The sequence below is a fragment of the Cnephaeus nilssonii genome (assembly GCF_951640355.1).
Source record: "Cnephaeus nilssonii genome assembly, chromosome: 6".
NCBI lineage: Eukaryota > Metazoa > Chordata > Mammalia > Chiroptera > Vespertilionidae > Cnephaeus > Cnephaeus nilssonii.
In genome coordinates, this window is record NC_137077.1 from 101,005,964 (window position 1) to 101,032,866 (window position 26,903).

Consider the following 26,903-nt stretch of genomic DNA (forward strand, 5'->3'; position numbering starts at 1 on the left):
TTGGATCAAAAGTAAAATGAAGACACATACTTCTTTTACATAGGTGGGTATAGGATAGTTAACAGTCAACAATTAACTCAACGACAATGAGAGGATTTGTGACTTTTGCAAAGTGGTGCCCGTGCTTTGAGGGGTCAGAACAAGGATAATTACTTTGACATTCCAAAGATGCAAAAAGACAATAGACAGGCTCAGTTAGGTAAGGACTGAGCTTGGTCAGGGAGATGCCAGCCTAGGACATGACTACCTACCATAAACTGCTTTTAGTTAAAATTTTTTAATTTTAGGTCATCTTTTGTTGTTATTTTTGATCTCTGAGTTTGTAAGGCCCGCCACGCAAACCTCCCCTGAGCTTGTCAGGTTTACTATGTGGCCCCTTTTAGTCCACAGTGTTTACCCTCGACATGTACAACCAAGAATCCCTGTTGTTTTAGACGTTTGGGCACCTGCATTTGTCAGACCTACAAGGAACCCTGGAATCGAACGCCGGTAACGCTGCGCGCAGGCCTCTGCTAGCTCAGGTGCATTGGTGCCAAGACTGCGCAGGCGCCGTGCCGCCGAGCTGGTGATGACGTATGGGCGGGGCTTGCGGTCGGCGTCACTTCCAACTGCGGCTGGAGGCAGCGCCATTTTGAACGTGCCGCGGCTGCAGGCATTAGGTGGGCTGGAGAGGCTTGCCGGTTGCCGGCGTGGCGACCCCCTCGTCTCCTCGGGCTTTCTCCTCCACCGTGCCGTCTCCACAGGGAGGCACGGAGCCACAGACACCTCTCTAAGGCTGCTTCCCGGCTCGAGGTGAAGCCGTCCGATGATGTTAAGGGGAAACCTGAAGCAAGTTCGCATTGAGAAGAACCCGGCTCGCCTGCGTGCTCTGGAATCGGCGGCGGGCGAGGGCGAGCCTGCGGCCGCCATGGCCCTCTCTCTGGCGGGGGAGCCGGCGGCCCCCGCTCCCGCGGCCGCGGAGGAGCGCCCGGAGGAGGAGGTGGGCTTCACCATTGACATCAAGAGCTTCCTCAAGCCGGGCGAGAAGACGTACACGCAGCGCTGCCGCCTCTTCGTGGGCAACCTGCCCACGGACATCACGGAGGAGGACTTCAAGCGGCTCTTCGAGCGCTACGGCGAGCCCAGCGAGGTCTTCATCAACCGCGACCGCGGTTTCGGCTTCATCCGCCTGGTGAGTGCGGGGCCGGGGGGCGCCCGCGGTTCGAGCCGCCGGCCTCGCTGACGGTTAGCCGGGCCCGGCTGGGTGCTGGGTGCTGGGTGCTGGGTGCTGGGTGCTGGGTGCTGGGCCCGGGAACCGGTGGGTGGGAACGCGGAATCCAGGCCGAAGAGGGCTGGAAGGAGGACGAACGGGATAGGAATTGGGGACCGGAGCCGTTTCTCACCGGAAGCCTCATTGTGCCCGAAGGCCCTCCCAGCGAAGTTGCTTCCTACACCTTCACCCCTGTCGCCCCGGCTTCCCGCAGACCCGCGAGCCCTTAGCGGGGAGCCCCGGGGCTCCCCACGCCGCCGCCCTCAGCGTGGCCCGCGGTCACCCCGCACTCCGCCGTGTGGGGTCGGCGCTGAATTACTGCCTCTGACAACATGCGTCTCCCCTCCAACACGGGAGGGTTCCGTGCTTTGGAATCCTATTGTTTTACTTACACATTTTAATACTAGAGTACTATGCATCTTTACTACTTTTAAGGCTAACCCTTAGGGATTTATCCAGTAGCCTGCACAATTTGTGCCTCCCTTGTATTTTTTAAAAAAATAGATGTTTTTTTATTTCAGAGAGGAAGGGAGAGGGAGAGATAGAAACATCAATGATGAGAGAGAATCATTGATTGGCAGCATCCTGCACAACCCCCACTGGGGATGGAGCCCACAACCCCAGGCTTGTGGCCCGGAGTCATTGAGCCCAGGACCCTTGAGTCTTCAGGCCAAAGCTCTATCTATCCACTGACCAAACTGGCTAGGGCTCCCTTGTATTTTTTAAAAGAATCCAATGATTGGTGAGGATATACACCTAACAGGACACAATATCAGCTACTTGGTTTTCCTATGTGCTTTCTAGTGAATTCCATGAGTGTCAGTTATACAGCACTGTTTTAATTCATATTTAGATGCTGGATTTTTGCCAACAAAATATCTTTCTTGGATGGAGGCTTTTTTACACAAAGTAATGTTTGCACAAAGAAGTGTGTTGTCTACTTTGACTCTCAAATTATTTTTTAATATTTATTTATTTTTTATTGTTTAAAGTATTACATATAGTAGTACATATATCTCCTCCCCCCCCCCCCCCCCATTGACCGTCCCCCAGCCTCCCCTACCCCCTGTCGCATGCCCTCATCCCACCCCCCAGTGTCTTGTGTCCATTGGTTGTGCTTATATGCATGCATACAAGTCCTTCGGTTGATCTCTTCCCCCCTTTGACTCGCAAATTTTATGTTCATGGCAATTTGTGGAAGCTTTGTTTTGGAACTTTGGCTGTTAATATTGGGTTCTGTCAGTGAGTGGTCAAGGCAGAATTTTAATATGCATAGAAAATTGATTGTGATTAAATGACAGTACCTTTTAGGGAGAACATTTGAACATCTAAATGGCCTCAAGAGAAGGGTAAATCTTCATAGGGTATTAATGAGACATGGAAGTTACCTTAAAATTCAAGTTAAATAATGCATTTTCAACATAAAATCATAAATGCTCTTTATTATATTTTGGATATTCGAGAAACAGCTTGTCACTTGGTAAATTTGTTTTTAATATATCTACTCAAAATTTTCTTAAAGGAAGTTAGGAATACTATAATAAAGTATTATAGACAACTTTCAGTAAACTTTCCAATAGGGTGCTGTTTAACATTTTCTTGGTCTATTCTGAAGCTGACATTCTGGAGGAATGGTAGGGCTGCATTTCCCTCTCTTTGGAAGCCTTATGCTTACAAATAAGCCAATTTATCTACATGGGAAAATATTTTTCCTTCCTATCTTTAAAGCTAATAATCTTTCCTTCTTTAGTGTGTTAGTGCTATGCAATAGAACTTTCTACAATGATGGAAATGCTATGTTTCTGTGCTGTCTAACATAGTGGCCACTATATGTGATTTTTGAGTAATTAAAATGTGGCTATTGTGGCTGAGGAATTGAATTTTACATTTTATTTATTCTTGAATAGTGGCTACTACATTGGACAGCACAGCTCATTGCTTTTCTTTCTTTAAAAAAAGTCTATGAGATTATGAAATGGGCAACTAAGAGAGACTGCTATTACCTTGTTCCTTTGGGATGTGCCCCTCCAAGCCTATCACCTTAAATTTTTGTGTAAGAATGTTAAACATTTGTCAGTTGGAAATTAGAATTTGGCTTACAAAATTTGACTTCATGGATAACTTTACTATTTAATCTGAGCTCTGTGATTAATAGGTAAGTTTTAAAGCTTGAAATATTTCTGAGCTACTATGTATTTATTTCTACTTAGGAAAATCATAGAATGTATGTCTGATTTGAATGTAAGTAATGGTATAGTGGCTATAGTGTGGATGTAGGGATGGTGTAGTGGCTCTAAAATACTGCTGGTTTTATCTGGTTTGTGTTTTTACAAATACTGTTGTGGGGTTGTTTTTTTTTTTTTGGTAAATATGTTTTTATTGACTTTTTTTTTAAAGAGAGGAAGGGAGAGAGAGATTGAAACATCTTAAAGAGAAACCTAGATCAGCTGTCTCCTGCACACTCCCAACTGGGGATTGAGCCCCCAGCCTTGGCATGTGCCCTGACCTGGAATCCAACAGTAACCTCCTGGTTCATAAGTTGATGCTCACTGAGCGATGGCTGGCCTATGTTTGTTAATCTTTATCTGAGAATATTTTTTTCCACTGATTCTCCTCCCCCCCCCCCCCCCCCGCCCCTCCGAGAGTGGAAGGAAAGTGGTGGCAGAGAGAGAAAGAGAGAAAGATCCATTGGTTGCCTCTTGCACACGATCCAACTGGGGCCTCGGATTAAACCCCACCCTTTTGTCTTGAGGATGTTCACTAACCACTGAATCACACATGCCCGGGCAGCAATTAATTTTTAAAATGCAAATACATTTTCTTAGACTGGTAGTTGTAGTTTTGCAGTTAATTGATGAGGTCAGACATTTTTAAAAAAGGAATCTCTTTAAAAAAGTTAATTTTAGAGCGAGAAAGAGAGAAACAGTGATGTGAGAGAGAAACATCTGCTGCTCTCCTGTACTTGCCCCGACGAAGGATTGAATCCTAATCTGCCACCCTTTGGTATACTAGCTGATGCTCCAACCAGGCCACACCGCCCAGGGTGAGATAACATTTTTGAGATGGTATAGCATCAGCATTACTAGTATATAATGGTAGGGAAAAGAATTAAAAAAAAAATTTATTCCTTGATTTGAGAGAGATAAACATCGGTTTGATGTTCTGCTTACTTATGCATTCATTGGTTGCTTCTTGGGTGTGCCCTGACCAGAGATCCACTTATCAGGACGATGCTCTAACCAAGTGAGCTACCTGGCCAGGGCAGGGGAAAGAAATTTTTTTTTTTAATTGCAGTTTTAATTTTAATGTTTTTTAAAATACATTTTTATTGATTTCAGAGAGGAAGGGAGGAGAGAGAGATACAAACATCAGTGATGAGAGAAACATTGATTGGCTGCCTCCTGCATGCCCCACACTGGTGATGACCTTGACAGGGAAATCTGTGACCTCCTGGTTCATAGACTGATGATGTTCAACCACTGATCTACACTGGCTGGGCAAAGAGAAGGAATTTAAGTAGCACTTCCTTGTAAGATCCTAGTCCATAGTGTGAGCCCCTGGTACATTAGAGATGAAATAGACTGTATTTTGGATACATTTTGTGGAATTTTGGACCCAAAAGCTTAGGTTTTTACTGGTTACTGCAAATTTAGATTGGATAAATTAACTCAAAAGTTGTAGTGCATTTTAAAGCTAGTTTAATGTAGTTAAAGTTCTTTATTTCACCTGAACTCGGTTTTGGCTTCTTTTTTTTTTTTAATCCCAGCCCCTACTTTTAGCTTTAGTAAACCAGATTTCTGAAGCAATATTTCACAAAAGTGGGGTCCATGTCCAACAGCTTCCATTCTCTCCGTACATCAATGTTTCTCTCTCTCTTATCCTTCCTCCTCCTCAGTATAAGATGAAGGCCACTTATTTTCCCCTACCACTCATGCTAGCAGTGCTGATCTTATACCATCTCAAAAATTATCTCACCTCAACAGTCAGTTAACTGGGAATTTGTTAGAAATAGAAATGCAAATTCTAGGGCTCCTTTGTTAGATCTAAGTCAGAAATTTTGGGTTTGGGGTCCAACAATCTTGGGTGGTGGTCTTTTTTTTTAAACAATATGTGTGTTTTTTTTTGAGAGAGAAACATCCATCAGCTGCCTCCTGCACTGCCCCTACTGGGGATTGAACCCAGGCATATGCCCTGACCAGGAATTGAACCAGGGAATGGGACTATACTCAACTAACTGAGCCACACCAGCCCAGGGCATCTTTTTTTTTTACTTAAAAAAAAAAATCCTCACCAGAGGGATATGTTTATTCATTTTAGATGACGGCTGGGAGGTGGGGGAGGCGGGGAGAGGCAGAGAGAAGAGGATTGAGGAAGGAGAAAAGGGGAAGGAACATTGATTGGTTGCTTCTTGTACACACCTCAACCGAGACAGAATTAGGAACCTAGGTATGTGCCCTGAATGGGAATCGAATCTGCAAACTTTTGGTGTATGGGATGACACTCTAACCAACTGAGCAACACCAGCCAGGGCTTGGGTGTTATTCTGATGCTAAAGTTTGAGAACCATTGTTCTAATTAAAGAATTAGAAATTAACTGTATTTACTTATATTTAATTATGGAGGACTAAACCCTCTTCCCTCATGCTTTTTATTTTATTTTTAAAATATATCTATTGATTTCAGAGAGGAAGGAAGAGGGAAAGAGAGAGAGAGAGAGAGACATCAATGATGAGAGAAAATCATTGATTCACTACCTTCTACACACCCCACACTGGGAATTGAACTCGCAACCAGGGCATATGGCCTGACTAGGAATCAAACTGTGACCTCCTGGTTCATAGGTTGATGCTCTACCACTGAGCCACTGAAGCTGGGCTAATGTATGCTTCTTATAGAATGTTCAAATATTAATTAGACAATGCAAAATGTACTTAGTGGGCCTGTTCAGCGTAATTTCAAGTCATCTTTTATTTCAGGGAAATTCTCTTAATTATAATTTTACACTAGTGAAAGATCTTCCTCCCCCTAGTACACTTACTAAACATGATCACTTAACTTTTGTATATTTTTCCATAAAAATCAAACTAGACTATACATTGTATTGTGCTTTGAGTTTTCATTATATCTTTGACATCTTTTTGTGTCATTAGATTATTATTATTTTTTAATCCTCACCTGAGGACATGCTTAGAGAGAGGAGGAGGAAGGATAAGAGAGAGAGAAACATTGATGTAAGAGAGAAACATTGAGCCATTGCCTTCCATACGTGTCCCAAATGGGGATTGAACCTGCAACCCAGGTATGTGCCCTGCTGGGCAATCAACCAGCAACCTTTCAGTGCACTGGACCTGCTTAACCAACTGAGTGACTCAGGCCAGGCTAGATTCTTTTTAATGACAATATTTCACAGTATGAATGTATACTGTAAGTTATTTAATCAACTTTCTATTGACTAGACTTGAAGGCTATTTCCATTTTGCATCAGTGGGTTTCCTTATACTTATTAACTTAGTATTCTTCCAGTGGGGTATTTTAACCACTAATAATGAGAGAAAAGATCATGTGGTTTGGAAAGGATTCTCTGGTAATCATTAGATTCTAGTTCAAGCAGTCTCTATTTTAGGTAGTCACTTAGTTTCTTGTTATTTTTATTGTACTTTTTTGTATTCCTTTCAGTTAAGAACCTGTAGTTTTACCTTTTGTGCAGACTGATGTAGGGACACAAGCTGGAAGGTAGGATTTGTATTGGTGGATATTGTGAATTGTGCATAGATTCAAATTAGCATTTGCAGTGTGTGATCTTGGGCAGGTAAATTCAACATCTTTAGGACTGTTTCCATATATGTGAAGTGGGGATAGTAATAGAACCTACTTCATAAGACTTGGCAAGGATAATGTTATAATGAATGGCTGGAATATAATAACTACTTGGTAAAAGTTTTTCTGATGCTGGAAGTTAAAAGAAATCTCTGGTTTCATTTCAAATATGTATTTTTAATTGATTACTAATACTTCAATACACATTTAGAGAAGTGGTTCTCAAATAGGGTAGTTTTGTTTTCCAGGGGACATTGGACAGTTTCTGGAGACATTCTTGTTTGTCAAAACTGCGGGTTGGTTCTACTGACATAAACATCCTACAATGCAGTGGACAGCGACCCGCCCCCCAAGAAAGATCTTGCCCATGTCAATGGTGCTGACGTTAAAAAACTCTGAAGTAGTCTAGCTGGTTTGGCTCAGTGGATAGAGCGTCGGCCTGTGGACTGGAGGGTCCCAGGTTCAATTCCGGTCAAGGGCATGTACCTTGGTTGCCGGCACATCCCCAGTGGGGAGTGTGCAGGAGGCAGCTGATCGATGTTTGTAACTCTCTGTCCCTCTCCCTTCCTCTCTGTAAAAAATCAATAAAATATATTAAAAAACAAACAAACAACAAAACTCTGAAGTAGCTCTGGCCAGTGTGGGTCAGTGGATAGAGTGTTCGTGGGCTGTGGACTGAAGGGTCCCAGGTTCAATTCCAATCAAGGGCACGCACCTGGGTTGCAGGCTCAATCCCTGGCTCTGGTCAGGGTGTGTGCGGGAGTCAACCAATGGATGTGTCTTTTTTTTTTTTTTTTTTTTAAATATATTTTATTGATTTTTTACAGAAAGGAAGGGAGAAGGATAGAGAGTTAGAAACATCCATCAGCTGCCTCCTGCACACTCCCCACTGGGGATGTGCCCGCAACCAAGGTACATGCCCTTGACCGGAATCGAACCCGGGACCTTTCAGTCCGCAGGCTGACGCTCTATCCACTGAGCCAAACCGGTTTCGGCTGGATGTGTCTTTCTCACATCAATGTTTCTCTCTGTCTCTTCCCCTCTCCCTCCCACTCTCCTTAGAAAATCAATGAAAAAATATCATTGGGTGAGTATAATTAGTAACAATAACAAAAAAAGTTATTATTTTGAGGCAGGAAGTAAAGAAATCATTGGTTTCATTTCAGATATATATTTTTAATTGGTTACAAATATTTCAACACACATTTAGAGCAGTGGTTCTCAATGGGGTAGTTTTGCTTCCCAGAAGCCATTTGACAGTGTCTAGAAGCATTTTGTTTGTTAAAACTGCATGTTGGTTCTACTGACTTAAACATCCTATAATGCATGGGACAGCCCCTACCCCCAGCAAGAATTATATTTCCCATAATGTCAGTGGTCTGAGGTTAAAAAACCCTGATGTAACCCTCGCCAGTGTGGTTCAGTTGGTTGAGCATTGTCCCATGCACCAAGAGGTAGCTGGTTCTATTCCTGGTCAAGGCACGTGCATGGGTTGCAGGCTTGATCCCCAGTAGTGGGTGTACAGGAAGCAGCCTGTCATTTCTCTCTCCCTCTCTCTTCCCCCCTCTCTCTAAAATCAATAAAAATATACTTAAAACAAAACACACAAATAAACCCTGATGTGGAGCTATTTAAAATCATGAACAACATAAACTTTAAAAAAGAGTGATGGAATTGGAAATTCTGACTGCATAAACATTTTCCTTGGGCCAAGAAGTATAAGAAATTGAACTCATTGCCAACAGTGAAGAATTACTTGATTTAATAAAAATAGAGATTCCTCGCTTCCCTTAAAAAAGAAAAACACCCACGCTAAGCCATGGATGGTGGTCTCAGTGGTTAGAGCTTTGGCTTGAACACTGAAGGGTCTTGGGATCAGTTATCAGTCAAGTGCATGAACCTGGGTTGCAGATTCGATCCCCAGCTCTAGTCAGGGTGCTTGCGAGAGGCGCCCAATTGATGTGTCTCTCTCACATCCATGTTTCTCCCTCCATCTCTAAAAATCAATGGGAAAAATATTTTCAGGGAATGATTAACAACAACAAAATAAAGATGATGTGAAATTTATCTGACTGGATCTGAAGAGGTGATTCTCTCTAGAAACAAAACTCTTTAATTTTACAAAGGCCTCACCATGTTCTCTTACCCTCCTGCCCCCAAACATCTATATATATAAAAGCCAAGCGACCGGAACGGCGGAACAAGAACGACCGGTCGCTATGACATGCACTGCGGCGGCCAACCAAGCTTGATGGGGGCCCTGATCAGCCCCCCCAACTGCCCACTGCCCCTCTACCCTGGTTGGCCCATCCCCAATCAGCCCCCTCTACCCCGATTGGGGGCAGGGCTAGCTGGCCAACCTTCCGCGTCCCCTCCCCGCCACTGCCTGGCCCTGATCAGCCCCCATTGGGGTACTGGCCAGCTGGATCCCACCCTTGCATGCATTCATGCACCAGGCCTCTAGTCCTATATAATAAAGAGGTAATATGCAAATCAACCCTCAGGCCCTCACAGGATGGCTGCCTACGACCAGGCCGGCAGGGGGGGTTAGTGAGGGACGACCAAACGACTGAACAGCAGGCTGTGTGGGGTGACCAGGCCAGCAGGGGCGTTAGTGGGTCTAAACTGGCAGTTGGACATCCCCCGAGGTGTCCCGGGTTGGAGAGGGTGCAGGGCCTCTAGTTTTATTATAAAATATTTGAGACAGAAATGAATATGCATACACCCATCACCTAGATTCCACAGTTAAATGTTTTGGTATATGTTATTTTATGTTTAATATTTTTATTGATTCATAGATAGGGAGGGGAAGAGAGAGAATCATCTACAGGATAGACACATCAATCTGCTGCCTCTTGCATGCCCTTTACTGGGGATTGAGCCCTTAACCTGGGCATGTGCCTTGTCTGGGAATCGAACCTGGGACCTCTTGGTGCATGGGATGATGCTCCAAATCAACTGAGCCACACTAGTTGGGCTGTATATGTTATTTCACATACCTGGTTCATCTCTCTTTATTCATTAGTCCATGACTCTGAAATGCTAAAGTCCAGTATTTTTTTAAAAAAATACATCTTTATTGATTTCAGAGAGGAAGAGGGAGAGAGAGATAGAAACATCAATGATGAGGGAGTGTCTTTGATCGGCTGCCTCCTGCATGCCTCACATTGGGGATCTAGCTGCAACCTGTACATGTGCCCTGACCACATATGCCCTGACCGGGAATTGAACTAGTTCATAGGTAGACACTCAACCACTGAACCGCTGTGGCTGGCCAGTATTATTTTTTAAGGTATTTGAAATCTACATATAGTAAAATGCACAACTTGTAAGTGTATGATTTGGTGGTTTTTTTTTAACCCTTTGCACTCGCTTGCTTTTTTCTCGATTCCTTTATTCTACTCGGGATTTAATTTTTTTAAATACCCCAGATTTTACAAAGCACGGCAGTAGAATAAAAAACTGGAGTTCCTTTTCATACAAACTTATTTACTTGGATTTTTTTATATTTTAAATTATTGATACATTCAAAGAGTAATTTTAATCTCTATAATTTTTCATGGTGTGATATTTTTTGAAAGATTCACCCACATGAAGACCTGGTTTACATTCACATGTTTCGCAAATATAAATTGTCTCTTTTCTTCCTCCTTTGATTTTTCTGTTAGAACAAACAACACAATCTTTGTGTTTTTTGTTAGGGTGAGGTGTGATTATATGGAGCTTTCCATCTAAACGTTGCTCTAAGTTAGTGGATAATAATCTACCCCTGGAAGTTAGTGTACCATCTCTGAATTCTCCAACAAGATCATGTACTAGTTTCCTAATTTCACATGCGTTATCGGTTTTTCATTTTTTCTTTTTTGGCATTCTTTGTACAATATATAGGAATTTACAACACTGACCTCAAGCCCCCAGAAAAACAATTTACGCCACCATTTTAGAGTCTTCCTCATAAAACAGTATGTGCCTGTGTATTGATCAGCTATATCAACACCCCCCATAAACTTTGTATAGTTGGTCACGACCTTGGGTTTGAGAACTATTTCCTTCCCACCACCACGCACTCTCCTTTCCACAGACTCAGTCTCTGAAGTGTCCCATGTACTGAGCATTGTGACTATCCTCTTGTCTTTCCATGCAAGAAGCATTACATTTTCATCCCTGAAAGCCACTATCTCTCCTTTCATTAGCTTTGGATGTTTGATAACAGGTGGATTATCTTTCCTATTGGGCATTATTGTCCCTGTCAAGTGTGCTTTTTCCTTGAACAATTCCTTTGCAAGAGTGACATTAGTGTAATACCTGTCAGTGAAGAAATGATAACCTTGAGAACCAGGTACTGAGTTCTTCAATCTTTCATGAAGCTCTAAAACTATTCTGCTAGTAAAAGGGAGATCAGGTCTCACCAACGTTTCAGATGTTATTCCTCCATAATAAGGGACAAATGAATGTACGTAACCACATTTTGAATCTGAGAGGACATATAAACGAATACCCCATTTTGTTGGCTTTTTAGGATTATATGTGATGAAGTGTATCTTTCCCTTGAAACCAACAACAGCCTCATCAACAGCAATCTCTCTTCCAGGACAGAATCTCTCCCTAAATTTCATTTAAGGTATGACAAGAAGCAGTTTACCTTCTCGGTTCTTGTTCTCAAATCTTTACTTGACTTTTGGTCGTTTTTCAAGTGTAACATCCAAAATATTTGCAAGAACCTTTCTCTTTTGATAACAGATCGAATAAATGGTATATGAGACTCAAAATCCATGGACCAATAACTCTGCAAGTTGGGGTGAATCAATACACCCATATTTAGTATTACACCAAGAAAAGCCTTCATTTCCTCTATCGTCACATCTTTCCAATTATTCCAAGTGGATCGCTGGGATAGTTCTTTCTGGCTAATTTTATGCCTAGCATACTCATTTGTCTCATCCGTTATATTTTTTATCAACGTCTCAGTAAAAAACAACTGAAAAAAGTCTATTGGTGTGGCACATCCAGAAGGAACTTGAGGTCCAACATGTAACTGACCAGTGGAGAAAGGGATTCTGCTAGGCTCTTTGTCATTCACAGATGTAGATGTCCACTTTCCTTTTTCCTGTTTTCCCCTGGAAACGTAACTTTCACTGGGTCTTATACCCGAATTCTCAATGATATCACCTATATCTCCATCACTCTCACTCGAATAAACAATTGTGCGTCATCGTTTTGCCTTTATGAATTCAATGTCACTGTCACTGTCAGTACTTTCAGCCAGATCTTTGGGCGAAGCAAGGGACTTTTTCCTTTCTGTAGTTCCACTAGGACCAGCGATTTGTTCATCTCCACTTGCATCCTTGGAGAACTCACTTTCGTCACTATTACATTTTTCACTTTTTTCTTCGTTTTCGAAGTAAAATTCATCATCGCTGCTTTCTATGTCTTTGGAAAACTTATGTATCCTGAGGAGGGGAAATTCACTCAGAACGTGCGACTGCTAGGGGGCAAACCAATCATCCAACTAAACCCTGTGTCATGACAACATCTGTGATATGCTAATAGAAACCTAAACAAACCTAGGAGAGGAAAAGATGAAGGCTTTTACCAAGGGAAGATGATGCAAGCTCAAAAAGGCATGATGCAGCGACTCATGCCTTGGACCCTCCTACTCAAGATTGCTGCCTATGCAAAAGATAAGCTTAGGTGGTGGCATCAGTTGAGACGGCATTTACATTTTACTTGTCCTTTCATGCTAATGAAAACAAGAAAAGATACTGGAAAAATAGACAAAAATTCCCCCCCTCCCCGCGGTGAAACTACGTGTTGAGTGTGGCTCGACATACAAGCTGCTATCGATGCTAACCGTGTTGAGTCACACTCGACATCCGAGTGCAAAAGGTTAAATCCTTATCTGAGGATATTTTTCCATTTTTAGAGAGTGGAAGAGAGGGAAAGATAGAAATGTCGATGTGAGAGAAACACATCATTTGGTTGACTCTTGCAATGGAGTTACATACTCTCGACCGGAATTGAACCTGGAACCCTTCAGTCTGCCCTGATGCTCTATCCACTGAGCCAAACGGGCTAGGGTTGATTTGGTGATTTTAGGTAATTACATTCATCTGTTTAATTCAAACTCCTATCAAGATATAGAACATTATCGCCATCCTTGACATTTCCTTGTGTCCCTTCCTATTCGCAATTATACCTGACAGCATTTAAATTCAAGACTCCATTCCTAAAATGTACTTCACAGCATATCACAGGTTATATGATATATTAAACACATAGTAACTATCCCTAGTTAGTTACTCATTAAATATTTGCTAGTACTACTTCTATTAAGTGTAAAAAACAAAGTGTCCATTTTGAATATCTGTAAAAAGTTTGGATTCATTTGTCTTTGTAATATTAGCTCTGTAGATAGATTTTTGCATAAGTGTAGTACTTCGAAGCTGTTGTTAACATTTTACTGGTTGAATAAAGAGCTCTTGTGACCTTCAGACTTTTTTCATAAGGTAGTATATTTGTACTCTTACGAATGCATATGAAGCCTCTTTTACATCTCTCTGGAGAGTTCTCACAACACAAAGAAAAAGAACATACTTGCATTAGTAAGTTTACCAGTTTGTTGTTTATTGTTTTGTATGCTTACATTCTATACCTTCTTTTCAAGAAGTATCATCTTTTGTGATTTCTAGTTTATAAGTGCATGTGCACTTTTCTATGAAATGGAGAGAACTCTTATAAACCATGAATGTGTGTGTGTGTGTGTGTGTGTGTGTGTGTGCGCTTCTTTTCAATATAATGCTGAGAAATGTGTAGCCCATGAAAGTATTTCTGCAGAAGTGATTAACAATACCTGTTAGTTTTCACAGATAATCTATAATAATAAAAGCTTAATATGCTAATTAGACCAGACAGCTGAACGACCTTCCGGACATCATTCTGGATGTCCTTCCGGACGAAGCTGCGGTGGTGAGGGCCGAGGCAGCGGGGGCCAAGGCAGAGGTTGTTAGGGGCTATCAGGCAGGCAGGTGAGCAGTTGGGGGTGATCAGGCAGGCAGGCAGAGGGGTTAGGGGTGATCAGGCAGGCAGGCAAGTGGTTGGCCTCTTAGTCTATAATAATAAAAGCGTAATATGTTAATTAGACCAGACGTCCTTCCTGACGAAGCCGGGGCTGTGAGGGAAGCCTGGGTCCTGGTTGCCTGCCTGCAGCCAGAAGGAAGCTGGTGCCGGCAGCCGGGGGAAGGAAGGCCTACTCTTGCACGAATTTTGTGCATCAGGCCTCTAGTATAAAAGAAAAATGGAAATAGAAAGAAAAAGTGATTTGTCTGACATTGGAGAGGTAGATGTTTTATTAAGATATTGATAAATATTGCCCTGACTGGTGTGGCTCAGTTGATTGGGCTTCATCCTGTGCATGGAAAGTTTTCCCGTTTGATTCCTGGTCTGGGCATATGACTATGTTGGGGCTGGATACCTGATAGGGGGCATGCAAGAGGCAGCCCATCAATGTGTCTCTCTCACATTGATGTTTCTTTCCTTTCCTTGCTCTCTAAAATATCAATGAAAAAAAAGATATATCAAAAATTCATGGACATTTTGTTTTTACAGTAGTTTCTAGTAATAGTAATTGGTACTTGGTCTTGAATAGTAATTATGTAGAGTATTTCTTTTAACATATATAGGAACTTTAAAATATATTGCTTGGAATAATTAGCAGTGTGTAATTTTTTATGAGCAGATAACCTTTAAGTGATGGCTTTTAATAGGAGATTGGGCTTGGGATTTTCTAGAACATTTAAAATTACTTACTTTTTATATATTTTTATTGATTTCAGAGAGGAAAGGAGAGAGAGGGAGATAGTAACATCAATGATGAAAATCATTGATCGACTCCCTCCTGCATGCCCCCTACAGGTGATCGAGCCAGCAACCTGGGTATGTGCCCTGAATGGGAATTGAAATGTGACCTCTTGGTTCTTAGGTCTGACACTCAGTGGTGGGGCTAAAATTAATTAACTTTTAAAATTAACTTTAATTATTTTTGTGCTACCAAAATTGAAAGAGACAGAAACAAAGTGGTTCTATCAGTCATTTCATAAAGCTACCCAGTGAGTCTCCCTAGAAACCACTATTTTAATTTTTTGTGTTGATATCATTAAAAAGTGTTTTTTTCCTCCTAAAAAGGAATCCAGAACACTGGCTGAAATTGCAAAAGCAGAGCTGGATGGCACCATTTTGAAGAGCAGACCTCTCCGAATTCGTTTTGCTACACATGGAGCAGCCCTGACTGTCAAGAACCTTTCTCCAGTTGTTTCCAATGAGCTTCTAGAGCAAGCATTTTCCCAGTTTGGTCCAGTAGAGAAAGCGGTTGTGGTTGTGGATGATCGCGGTAGAGCTACTGGAAAAGGTTTTGTAGAATTTGCAGCGAAACCTCCTGCACGAAAGGCTCTGGAAAGATGTGGTGATGGGGCATTCTTGCTGACAACGTAAGTTTTAAATATCTTGTTATTTCCTAGGCAGTTATATATGGGTTTCTCTCTGTTTTGGATTTCTGTGTTTCCTTGTAGTTCATACTGTCTTGGCATATGGTCAGTAGGTACTGAGTAAAGACTCAGTGAAGATTAATAAGGAATTTTTGTGTACCTCTAGGAATTGGGGTCATACTTTCATCTAATTTAAGTATATGGATTTGTACTTGAATCTTAGGAATGTTTCAGATTATGATTTTCATTTAACTTTCTGAACATCTGTTATATGCAAAGCAAAATTTTATAGAGGAGATAATTTGGGTTAAGTTTCAAACCAATAAAATAAAGTAGATATGGTGATAAAGCAAGTCACATGAATTTTTTGGTTTCCCAGTGCATGTAAAAGTTACGTTTATACTATATTGTAGTCTATTAAGTGTGCAATAGTATTATGTCTAAAGTTCATACTTTAATTTAAAAATACTTTATTGCTTAAAAAAAGCGAATCCTATTGAAAAAATGGCAATGATGCCGAAACCAGTTTGGCTCAGTGGATAGAGCGTCAGCCTGCGGACTCAAGGGTCCCAGGTTCGATTCCGGTCAAGGGCATGTACCTTGGTTGCGGGCACATCCCTAGTAGGGGGTGTGCAAGAGGCAGCTGATCGATGTTTCTCTCTCATCGATGTTTCTAACTCTATCCCTCTCTCTTCCTCTCTGTAAAAAATCAATAAAATATATTTAAAAAAAATGGCAATGATGGTAGACTGCTGGACACAGGGTTGCCCCCAAACTTCAGTTTATAAAAGCACACAATATCTATGAAGTGCAATAAAACAAGGTATGTCTATCCTATATAATAAAAGCCTAGGTGGTGTCACCCTCACGTAAAGCTTTCAGGTCATCACAAGATGGCCATCCCACGTCGTCATAAGATGGCCAACACAAGATGGCTGCCCCCATGTTATCACAAGATGGCCGCCACAAGATGGCCACCAGGGGAGGGCAGTTGGGGGCCATCAGGCTGACAGGGGAGCAGTTAGGCATCAATCAGGCTGGCAGGCAGAAGTGGTTAGAGGCAATCAGGCAGGCAGGTGAGTGGTTAGGAGCCAGCAGTGCTGGATTGTGAGAGGGATGTCCCCCAAGGGGTCCCAGATTGGAGAGGGTGCTGGCTGTGCTGAGGGACACCCTCCAGTGCACAGATTTCATGCACCGGGTCTCTAGTATCTACACTAATAAAAGAGAAACATGCAAATCGACCATCACTCTGCTACACCCACCAGCCAATCAGGAGCGAGTATGCAAATTAATCCAAATATGGCAGCGGCCATGGAGCTGGAGCGAGCAGGAGGCTTGGGTTGCCCCTGGCGATGGAGGAAGCCAAGCTTCCTGCCTGCCCTGGCCTCCGCTCAAGGCTACAAAGTTTCAATTATAGAATATAAATAAATCCCAGATACCTGTTTCCAACTGGCCCTGACCTCCGCTCAAGGAGGCCAGGGGAAAAAAAAAAGGAGAGGCTGGGAGCCTGGATGGCCAGGGGGCGTGGCCAGCCTGAAAACAGCCCTCAACTCCTCACCCAGGCTGGCCACACTCCCATGGGGTGAGGGTCCCCACTGGGGGGCTTGGCCAGCCTGCAAACAGCCATCAGCCCCTCACCCAGGCTGGCCAGGTACCCCAGTAGGGACCCCCACCCTGAAGGTCCCCACTGGGGGGCTTGGCCAGTCTGAAAACTGCCCTCAACCCCTCACCCCGTCAGTGGGGTTCAGTTCGAGGTGATCAGGACAGCAGGGGGGCAGTTGGGGGCGAGCAGGCCAGTGAGGAGGGAAGGTGGGGGGAGCAGGCCAGCAGGGGGGGCAGTTGGGGGTGAGCAGGCCAGCAGGGGAGGCAGTTGGGGGCGAGCACACTCGCACGGGGGGCGGTTGGGGGTGATCAGGCTGGTGGGGGCGGCATTTGGGGGCAAGCAGGCCGGCGGCGGGGGGCAGTTGAGGGTGAGCAGGCTGGCAGGCAGAGTGGTTAGGGGCAATCAGGCAGGCAGGCAGGCAGGTGAGCGGTTAGGAGCCAGCAGTCCCGGATTGCAAGAGGGATGTCTGATGGGTCCCAGATTGGAGAGGGTGCAGGCCGGGCAGAGGGACACCCCCCCCCCCCCCCCCGCCTCCGTGCACTGGGCCTCTAGTTTAAATAATAAATGAAAGAATGACATGTTCATCAACTTTATTGGGGTATAATTTACATACATCAAAATGCACTCAATTTTAAATCAGTTTTAACAAGTCATATGTATTCACACAACGTACCATCATAAGATAAAGAATATTTCCATCATCCAACAAAAGTACTTTTGTGTCCTTTTGCATTTATTCCCCACTCCTTATCCCTGTCCTAAACAGCTATTGATCTTTCTATTACTATAAATTAGTTTTTCCTTTTCTAATATTTCATAAAAATGGAAACTTATAGTATGTACTCTTTTGTGTCTGGTTTATTTTGCTTAGTGTAATGTTTACAAGATTGCATCCTTGTCGTTGTATTCGTATTTTGTTCTTTTTTCATGCCTGAGTTGTATTCCATCATATGGTTATAACCACAGTTTGTCCAGTGACCTAAGGGTGGACATTCAAATTTCTTCCAAATTTTGACTATTACGAATAAAGCTATGATGAGCATTAGTGTATAAGACTTGTGAACATTATGCTTTCATGTGGCTTCGGTACATTTAAGAGTTAATGGCTATATTTTCACCCTTATAAGAAATTGCCAAGCCCTAGCTGGTTTGGTTCAGTGGATAGAGCGTGGGCCTGCGAACTGAAGGGTCCCGGGTTCGATTCTGGCCAAGGGCATATGCTTGCGTTGCGGGCTTGACACCGCCCCCCTCCCAGTAGGGGGCGTGCAGAAGGCAGCCAGTCGGTGGTTCTTTCTCATCATTGATGTTTCTCTCTACCTTTCTCTATCTCTCTCCCTTCCTCTCTGAAATCAACAACAAAAAAATTAAAAAAAAAAGAAAAGAAATTGCCAAACCCTTCCAAAATGGTTATACCATTTAACTCTCCCACCAGCATTGAATGAGACAGTTCTAGTTGCTCCATATCTCTATAAACACTTCATAGTGTCTCTGTCTTTTAGATAATTTTGAGTGTAGAATATCTACACAATGGGTCTCATTGTGGTTTAAATTTTATATTCTAATGACTAATGATGAATATCTTTTCATGTCCTCTTTACTCTTTTTTTATCTTTTGTAAAGTATTGAAAGCTTTTTTTTTTTAATTGGGTGGTTTGTCTTATCGCATTAACAAATTTGGGAACAGGTGTATATTAGGACTATTTGTCCTGGACTGTGCATTTTTAATTTTCTTCATAGTGTTCTGCAAAGAGCAGAAATGTTTATATTTTTTGAAGTCTAATTTATCAAATATATATTTTTTATGGTTTGTTTGTGCTTTTTGTAACATTGTATTAAATCATTGCCTTTCCTAAGGTAGGTAATAAAGCATTTCTTGTGTTTTCTTGAGAAATTTTATAACTTTTTTATTTATACCGGTAATCCATTTGGAGTATAAGGTAACAATTCATTTTTTTTTTCATATAGATACCCATTTGTTCTAACACCATTAATTGGAAAGAGTATTTATTTCTTCTTCGTTACCTTTTATCTTTATTAAAAGTCTGGAAAAGAAAACCTGCACTCTTTTCTCTTTCCTTCACCTGTACTGTACATTCTTTAGCCTAAGCTTTGAAATCGGGTCGTATCATTCAACTTTTATTTATTTATTTTTTTCAAATTTTTTCTGGTTATCATTTTTTCTTTTTATAACCTTACTGTGTTTTAAAATCAGTTTGTCAATTAAATATCTTACTGGGCCTTTTTTATTTTTTATCCTCACCCAAGGAGTGAGGATATTTTTTTTCCCATTGCTTTTAGACAGAGTGAAAGGGAGGAAGGGGAGAGAGAGAGAGAGAGAGAGAGAGAGAAACATTTATGTGACATGTATTGGTTGCCTCCCATAAGCACTCCGGAGGGTGGGGGGTGGTGGGGATTGGACCTGCAATCCTCCCATGTGCAGGCTGACACTAACCACTGAACCGGCCGGCCAGGGCTCTCCTGGGCTTTTGATTGTAATTACTTTGAGTCTACAGCTCATTTGGGGAAACTGACATTTTCACAGTATTGACATTTTCCAATCCATGTATATGGTATATCTCTCCATTTACTTAAAATTAATTTTATGTAATTACAATAGTCATTAAACCTGTTGCTATATTAATATGCCTTTTCTTTCAGTTTGCTGATGTTCTTTTTTTTAAATTTCCAGTAAAACGATTTTAGATATAATAATATTACATGCAATAAACGCTAATATTTCAAGAAAAACGATCTTAAAATAATAATGTTACATGTAATAAACATTAATATCTCAAGAAAAACGATTTTAAATATGATAATGTTACCTGCAATAAACACCAATTATTCAAAAAAATGATCTTACGTATAATATTACATGCAATAAACATTAATATTTCAAAAATAAATGGATTTTAAGTATAATAATATTATCAGAACTGTACTAACATAGTATGATTTCACAAAAGTTGTAGGAAATATTAAAAACCTGCAAATAATAGGATTACTTCTATTCTAGGATATTTTTCCCTCTCTGGCTCTATTTTTGTTAATCAGTTTATATTGTTCATTATCTTCCACAAATGAGTGAGATGCTATGATATTTATCTTTCTCTGACTGGCTTATTTCACTTAGCATGATGCTTTTAAAGTCTATTTTCTTGGATATGAGTATTGGTACTCCAGTTTTTATTCTTTTCCATTTTCATGGAAAGATTTTTCCATCCCTTCACTTTCACCCTCTGTGTGTCTTTTGTTTAGAGGTGGCTCTCTTATAGACAGCATATAGTTGGGTCTTGTTTTTGTATCCATTCAGCTACCCTACACCTTTTGATTGGAGCATTTAATTTATTTACATTTAGGGTTATTATTGAGAGGTACTTATTTATAGCCATTTTAATTCTGTATGGCTAGGTTTCTCTCTTGTGTTTTTTTCTTCTCAGCAATCTCTTACAGCAATCCCTTTAGCATTTCTTATAATGCTGGATTGATGGTGATGAACTCGGTTAGCTTTTTTTTTGTCTGGAAAGCTCTTTATTTGACCATCTATTTTGAATGATAGCCTTGCTGGATATAGTAATCTTGGTCTCAGATCCTTGCTTTCCATTACCTTGAGTACTTCATGCCATTCCCTTCTGACCTGTAGTGTTTCTGATAAATCAGGTGTCAGCCTTATAGGAACTCCTTGTAGTTAACAGTTTTCTTTTCTCTTGCTGCCTTTAAGATTCTTTCTTTGTCTTTAATTTTTGGCATTTTAATTATGTGTCTGGGCATGGGTCTGTTTGGGATTCTCTGTGCCTCCTGAACTTGAATGACTTTCCTTTACCAGGTTAGGGAAGTTTCTACAATTATTTCTTCAAACACCTTCTCTATTCCTTTCTCCCTTTCTGCTTCTTCTGGCACACCTTTTATTCTAATATTGTTATGTTTCACATTGTCCCACAGCTCCCTGAAGCTGTCCTCCTGTTTTTTAATTGTTTCTTTCTAAAGGGTTCTGTAATTGAGTGATATTTTCAACTCTGTCTTCTAATTCACTGATTCTATCCTCAGCTTCCCCCAATGCTGTGTATTCTTTCCAGTGTGTTCTTTATTTGTGTTATGTCATTCTTTATATGACTTCTTTTTTCATAGTTGTTAATATCTTTTTTCATACTGTTGATCATTTAAAAAAATATATATTTTATTGATTTTTTTACAGAGAGGAATGGAGAGGGATAGAGAGTTAGAAACATCGATGAGAGAGAAACATCAATCAGCTGCCTCATACACACCCCCTACTTGGGATGTGCCTGCAACGAAGGTACATGCCCTTGATTGGAATCGAACCTGGGACCCTTCAGTCTGCAGGCCGAAGCTCTGTCCACTGAGCCAAACCGGTTAGGGCCTGTTGAGCATTTTTTTTTTTTTAAATTTCTTTATTGATTAAGGTGTCACATATTTGTCCTCATCCCCCCATTCCCATCCCACACCCCTCCCCATGGATGCCCCAACCCTCTGTTGAACTTAAGCATTGGTTAGGCTCATATGCATGCACACAAGACCTTTGGTTGATCTCTCCCCCCTCCCCCCACCCTCCCCTATCCTCCCTCTGAGGCCCGATAGTCCGATCGATGCCTCCTTGTTTCTGGTTCTGTTCTTGTTCATCACTCTATGTTGTTCATCATTTCCCCTAGATGAGCGAAATCATGTGTCACTAGAGATATACTTATAAGAATTGAATGTGCGAGGAGCAATAATAGTTATGCTGACAGGCAAATGAATCAGTCTGTAGTGAGTTTCTTTCTGGACCAACAGTTCTTTTGAGACCCAATATCAATGTCCACCAGTTCCTTATGAGTACATGTCGGCACTGACCCCTCAGCTCTGGCTGGTGGACAAATGGTGGTAATGCAGGTCCGACTCCCTCTGGTTTGGTCTCGGCCGGACCCAGGGTCGCGTGACCTCACCCGGATCCAGGGGCCCACGGCCTCACCCGGACCCGGGACCCAGGCTCACCCGGATCCAGGGGCCCACGGCCTCACCCGGATCCAGGGGCCCACGGCCTCACCCGGACCCGGGACCCAGGCTCACCCGGATCCAGGGGCCCACGGCCTCACCCGGACCCGGGACCCAGGCTCACCCGGATCCAGGGGCCCACGACCTCACCCGGACCCGGGACCCAGGCTCACCCGGATCCAGGGGCCCACGGCCTCACCCGGACCCGGGACCCAGGCTCACCCGGATCCAGGGGCCCACGGCCTCACCCGGACCCGGGACCCAGGCTCACCCGGATCCAGGGGCCCACGGCCTCACCTGGACCCGGGGCCAGGCTCACCCGGATCCAGGGGCCCACGGCCTCACCCGGACCCGGGACCCAGGCTCACCCGGATCCAGGGGCCCACGGCCTCACCCGGACCCGGGACCCAGCCTCACCCGGACCCAGGGGCGCATGGCCTTGCCCAGACCCAGGATTCAGCCTCACCCGGACCCAGGGGCGCATGGCCTTGCCCGGACCCAGGGGCACGTGGCCTCACCCGGACCCGGGGCCCAGCCTCACCCTGACCCAGTTCCCAGCCTCACCCGGACCCAGGGGCACGCGGCTTCACCCAGATCTAGGACCCAGCGGGGTTTCATCTTCTTGATCCCAATTCCTGTTGGTCAATTCCCTCTCAGCAATTCCTTCGGCCATTTTCTCAGAGTTCCAGGGCAGCCACCGCAGAACTCGTTGGGCGGCGGGCTCGGCGAAGCTCCGGTGTGCCCGGTGCGCGGCGGCGGGCTGGTCCGGAGTGGCTGCGTCGGCCCTTGGGTCTGCAGCTGTGGCCGGTCGCCGAGTGTGTGCACCTGGCCTCTTCCGGGGCGTTGAGCTTCTTGAAGGACTCGGAGGTCAGCAAGCGCGTAGTCTCCCACCCCATGTCTCCCAGGGGCTCGTCTGTCCGTGCTCGGCAGCGAGTGAAGCCTTCCCCTCAGCCGGAGACCGCTGGGGGAACTGCGCCGAGCACGATCCAGGCCGCCATTGTGTCGCCTGAGCCGTAGTTTTTAAAGTGTGGTCTTTGGGTCACCGGCATCAGCTTCATCCCGCGTACCCCTCTCTTTTATTCTAGTTGTAGAGCATCTTCTCAGTCAGCCCTCCGGTGGTTCTGGATGGTGTCTGCTCTGCTCTCCCGTCGTAGTCTCAAAATTGTTGTGGTAGGCAGCAATCAGGCTTCTGCCCTATGCCTCCATCTTGGTCCTTGTTTGTATAGTTAAGTCTTGATTGTTGTTGGTGTCACTGGGAGGAATTGTCCTCCAGGCCAATTGGCCGTGCGGACCCTCTGTGTCTATAAAGGAAGAGTTGCTGTGCGGGAGACACGTTTATGTGCCGGGTCTTGGTGCAGCAAGGCTTTGGCGCTCACTGCGTCTGTTGAGCATTTTTAACATCATTACTCTGAACTCTGTTTCAGATACATTTCTTATTTCTGCTTCATTTATCTCTTCTGAAGAATTCCCTAGTTCTTTCATCTGAGGGTTGTTTCTTTGTCTCCTATTTTGGTTGTCTGTTTGGGTTTGTGACTATGTTTTAGGTAGGTCCTCTACACTTCTCAATCTCTAGTGCAGGACAGTGGACAGTGTTAAAAGCTATTTCTGACTAATTGGATTAGGCAAAGACTCAAAGCCTTCAGAGACTGCCTCTGTCTATAGACTTAATAGGATTTTGACTTGAGTGGCCCCAGGCAATCGTCCTCATCTGTGGGAAGAGTTTTTTCATTAGTGGGGCTGTTGCTTCTGCTTGGAGGCTAATTGTTACTTTTAACCTCTTATGTGGCCTCAGGGCAAGGTGGTATTCAGTAGGATGTGTCAACTGTCTTTCCCACAGGCAAGGCAGATGTCTGTGTGGGAAAGACGTCCTCCACTTTGTGAGGGAATGACTCAGCCCAGGAAGCTTGGGGTGTCTGCCTTCTGAGCTCTATCCCTCCTTTCTGCTCTCAGAGCTCCAGTCGACTTCACCCTCCCTCTGCTAGAGCACAAGGTGGGTGGCTCCACAGGGAATTTTTGTGAGTTGGCCCTTTATGAGGGTACCTGATCTTCCAGCTGCCACTCCCTGGCAGACAGCACCCCACTGTTTTTCACTGCTAGGTGTTAAGTGGATACCCTCCTCTGTTAGATGCTCTCTGCTGGGGAGATCAGCTTTGGGATTAGATCCCAGAGTTCTCAGTGGCATCTCCCCGCTACCCCCCTCTCCTGACTGCTGAGATATTTTTCCGGGACTTCAGTTTCCGTCCCTGGGTTCCCTGCCATCCCTTTCCTGCCTCCGCCCCGCCTACCAGTCTCTATGCAGTCTCCACCTTCGGTCCTTGGGTATCAGCGTTCTCTATTGTGAGTTTTCCATTGATTATTCAGGAAACCTTTACATATTTCAGTTGTAATTTGCATCTTGTTCCTCGGATCATGTCCATGCAGCATCCCCCTACTTTCCTGACATTTTTAATCTCTCCTAGAAATCAAGAAGTTCTTGATATTCATCCTTAGTCTATAGACTGTATTTGATGTATAAGGTTTTTATTTGATTAGTAGTGGCCCGGTGCACGGATTCGTGCACAATGAAAGGAAATTAATTAGAAGAAATATTTTAATATTGCTATTTGCCCTTTCTCTAAAATAGAAGTGTCATCCAAATTCACGATCAACAGTGACAGATCAAAACACATGCATGTGATTGGTGCCAAGCTTTATATGTATTGCACATGCACGTGTCAACGTTTATTTTAAATTGCCAGTGCTTGTCATTTGTACCGGCCATTCGGTTGGTTAGATGGACGTACAGTCGGTCACTTAGCCTTTATATATATAGATTGCATTGATTCCTTTTATCTCAGACTGTGCCCACCTCTGGTACTTGCTGTGCTATCATTTGGAATCATTAAACTGTTTTAGGGTTTGGGGAATTGGATACAAAGACTATGTAAAAAAATTGTTTCCTGCCCCCACCAGCTTAGTTTGGTGAATTGTAAACCATTGTTCAATTTGTTTTAGATGGTTAAGCATTTGTGCTATGTCTGCTGTTTCACAACACTGCCAACTTGTTCTCTCAGATACTTTGGTCTTATCTCCTTTGCTTAGAGAATTTTCTCTCAGTTATGATAGACCTTGATTTTCCATTTTTTTCCCCCCAAATTTTGCTAGGATGTTATCTCCTGACTGTATTACATTAAGATAGCATCACTCTCCATGCTTTACTCTCAAGTTTTTTTTTCTTCAGAGCATTTACGGTTTTAATTTGTATGTCTTTCTCTCTGACAGAATGTAAGCTCCACAAAAGCAGGGACTTAGTTTTGTTTAATACTATAATCCTAGCAGTTGTATTCTATTTTTTTTTAAATTTCTTTATTGATTAAGGAGTATTCTAATAATTCCTAACCACATAGTAAGCTTATAGTAATTATTTAATAAATGAATGAGGGAAGGAATGAAAGCAATAGACAACGCATGTGATAGTATTTTCCCCCACTGCTAACTTTGGTTAATTGGTGTTTTTTTTTAAAGTCATAGCTAGGCATTGGTAAAAAAAAAAAATATATATATATATATATATATATATATGTATGTATATATATATATATGTACATATATAGACACATATGTATTTTTTAAAATGTTTTATTGATTTCAGAGAGGAAAGGAGAGAGAGAATCATTGATCGATTGTCTCCTGCACACCCCCTACGGGGGATTGAGCCCGAAACCCAGACACCTGCCCTTGACCGGAATTGAACCTGGGACCCTTCAGTCCGCAGGCTGACACTCTATCCCCTGAGCCAAACCAGCTCTCGCGTAGGAATTGGTAAATATTTAACCAGTTCTCACAGGTAACTTTTAGAATAATTGAAAAACAGTTTTAATGGGATGGGCAAGGTGTTGAATATTTTATTTGTCAGATATTTCAAAATCATGATCTCTTAGCTTTCCATAGCAACACTGGCTATTATTTGTCCCATGTTTCAGGTGAGAAAATTAGGCCAGAGATAATAAGTATTTTGCTTAAGATTGCTCAGCTAAAAAGTGGCGAAGTTTAGTCTGATGCTAAATTTTTTTTTCATATAATTTAAAAAAATGTTTTTATTGATTTTAGACAGAGGAAGGAAGAGGGAGAGATAGAAACATCTATGAGAGAACCATTGATTGGCTGCCTCCCGCATGCCCTCTAATGTAGATCGAGCCTGCATACGTCCTCACTGGGAATCAAACCTTGACCTCTTGTTTCATAGTCAGCACTCAGTCACTGGGCTCTACAAATTCTTGCCTTTAAAAAATTTGTTTTATTTGTTGATTTCAGAGAGGAAGGGAGATAGATAGAAACATCACTGATGAGAGAGAATCACTAATTGGCTTCCTCCTGCACGCCCCCACTTCGGGGGATTGAGTCTGCAACCCGGGCACCTGCCCCTGGCTGCAATGGAACTTGGGACCCTTTAGTCCGCAGGCGGACGCTCTATCCACTGAGCCAAACTGGCGAGGGCAAATTCTTGCTTTTTATCTTGTGCTACAAGTGGAGTTGTTTATTCTTCCTGTGACTCCATGCTCAGGAACTTTGTTGTTAGTTAAACCTTCTCATGGAATTCAGGATGTTGTTTTCTGGGCTGCTAGATTATTGGATCTCAGTTAAAATGTCACTTCATGGAGAGGATTTCCTGACTGCCTTATCTAAAGTGTGTTCCCTCAGTTATTCTTTCTAATAGTTCTTAAAATGATTATTTTGTTTATACTCTTTTATCTCTCAGAAGACTTTAGGGATTATTTTGTTT

At 42.9% G+C, this 26,903-nt stretch overlaps 1 protein-coding gene across 11 annotated transcripts in view; it reads left to right on the top strand.

Moving 5' to 3' along the window:
- Positions 1-616: 616 nt before the first annotated feature.
- The window catches only part of PSPC1 (paraspeckle component 1), a 141,576-nt gene continuing 115,289 nt past the window's right edge, over positions 617-26,903 (top strand). For all 11 annotated transcript variants that reach the window (XM_079773988.1, XM_079773990.1, XM_079773991.1 and 8 more), the window contains exons 1-2: positions 617-1,171; positions 15,248-15,549. In XM_079773988.1, the coding sequence (XP_079630114.1) occupies positions 806-1,171; positions 15,248-15,549 (668 nt within the window). In that variant the 5' untranslated portion in view covers positions 617-805. The remainder of the gene's footprint in view (positions 1,172-15,247; positions 15,550-26,903) is intronic.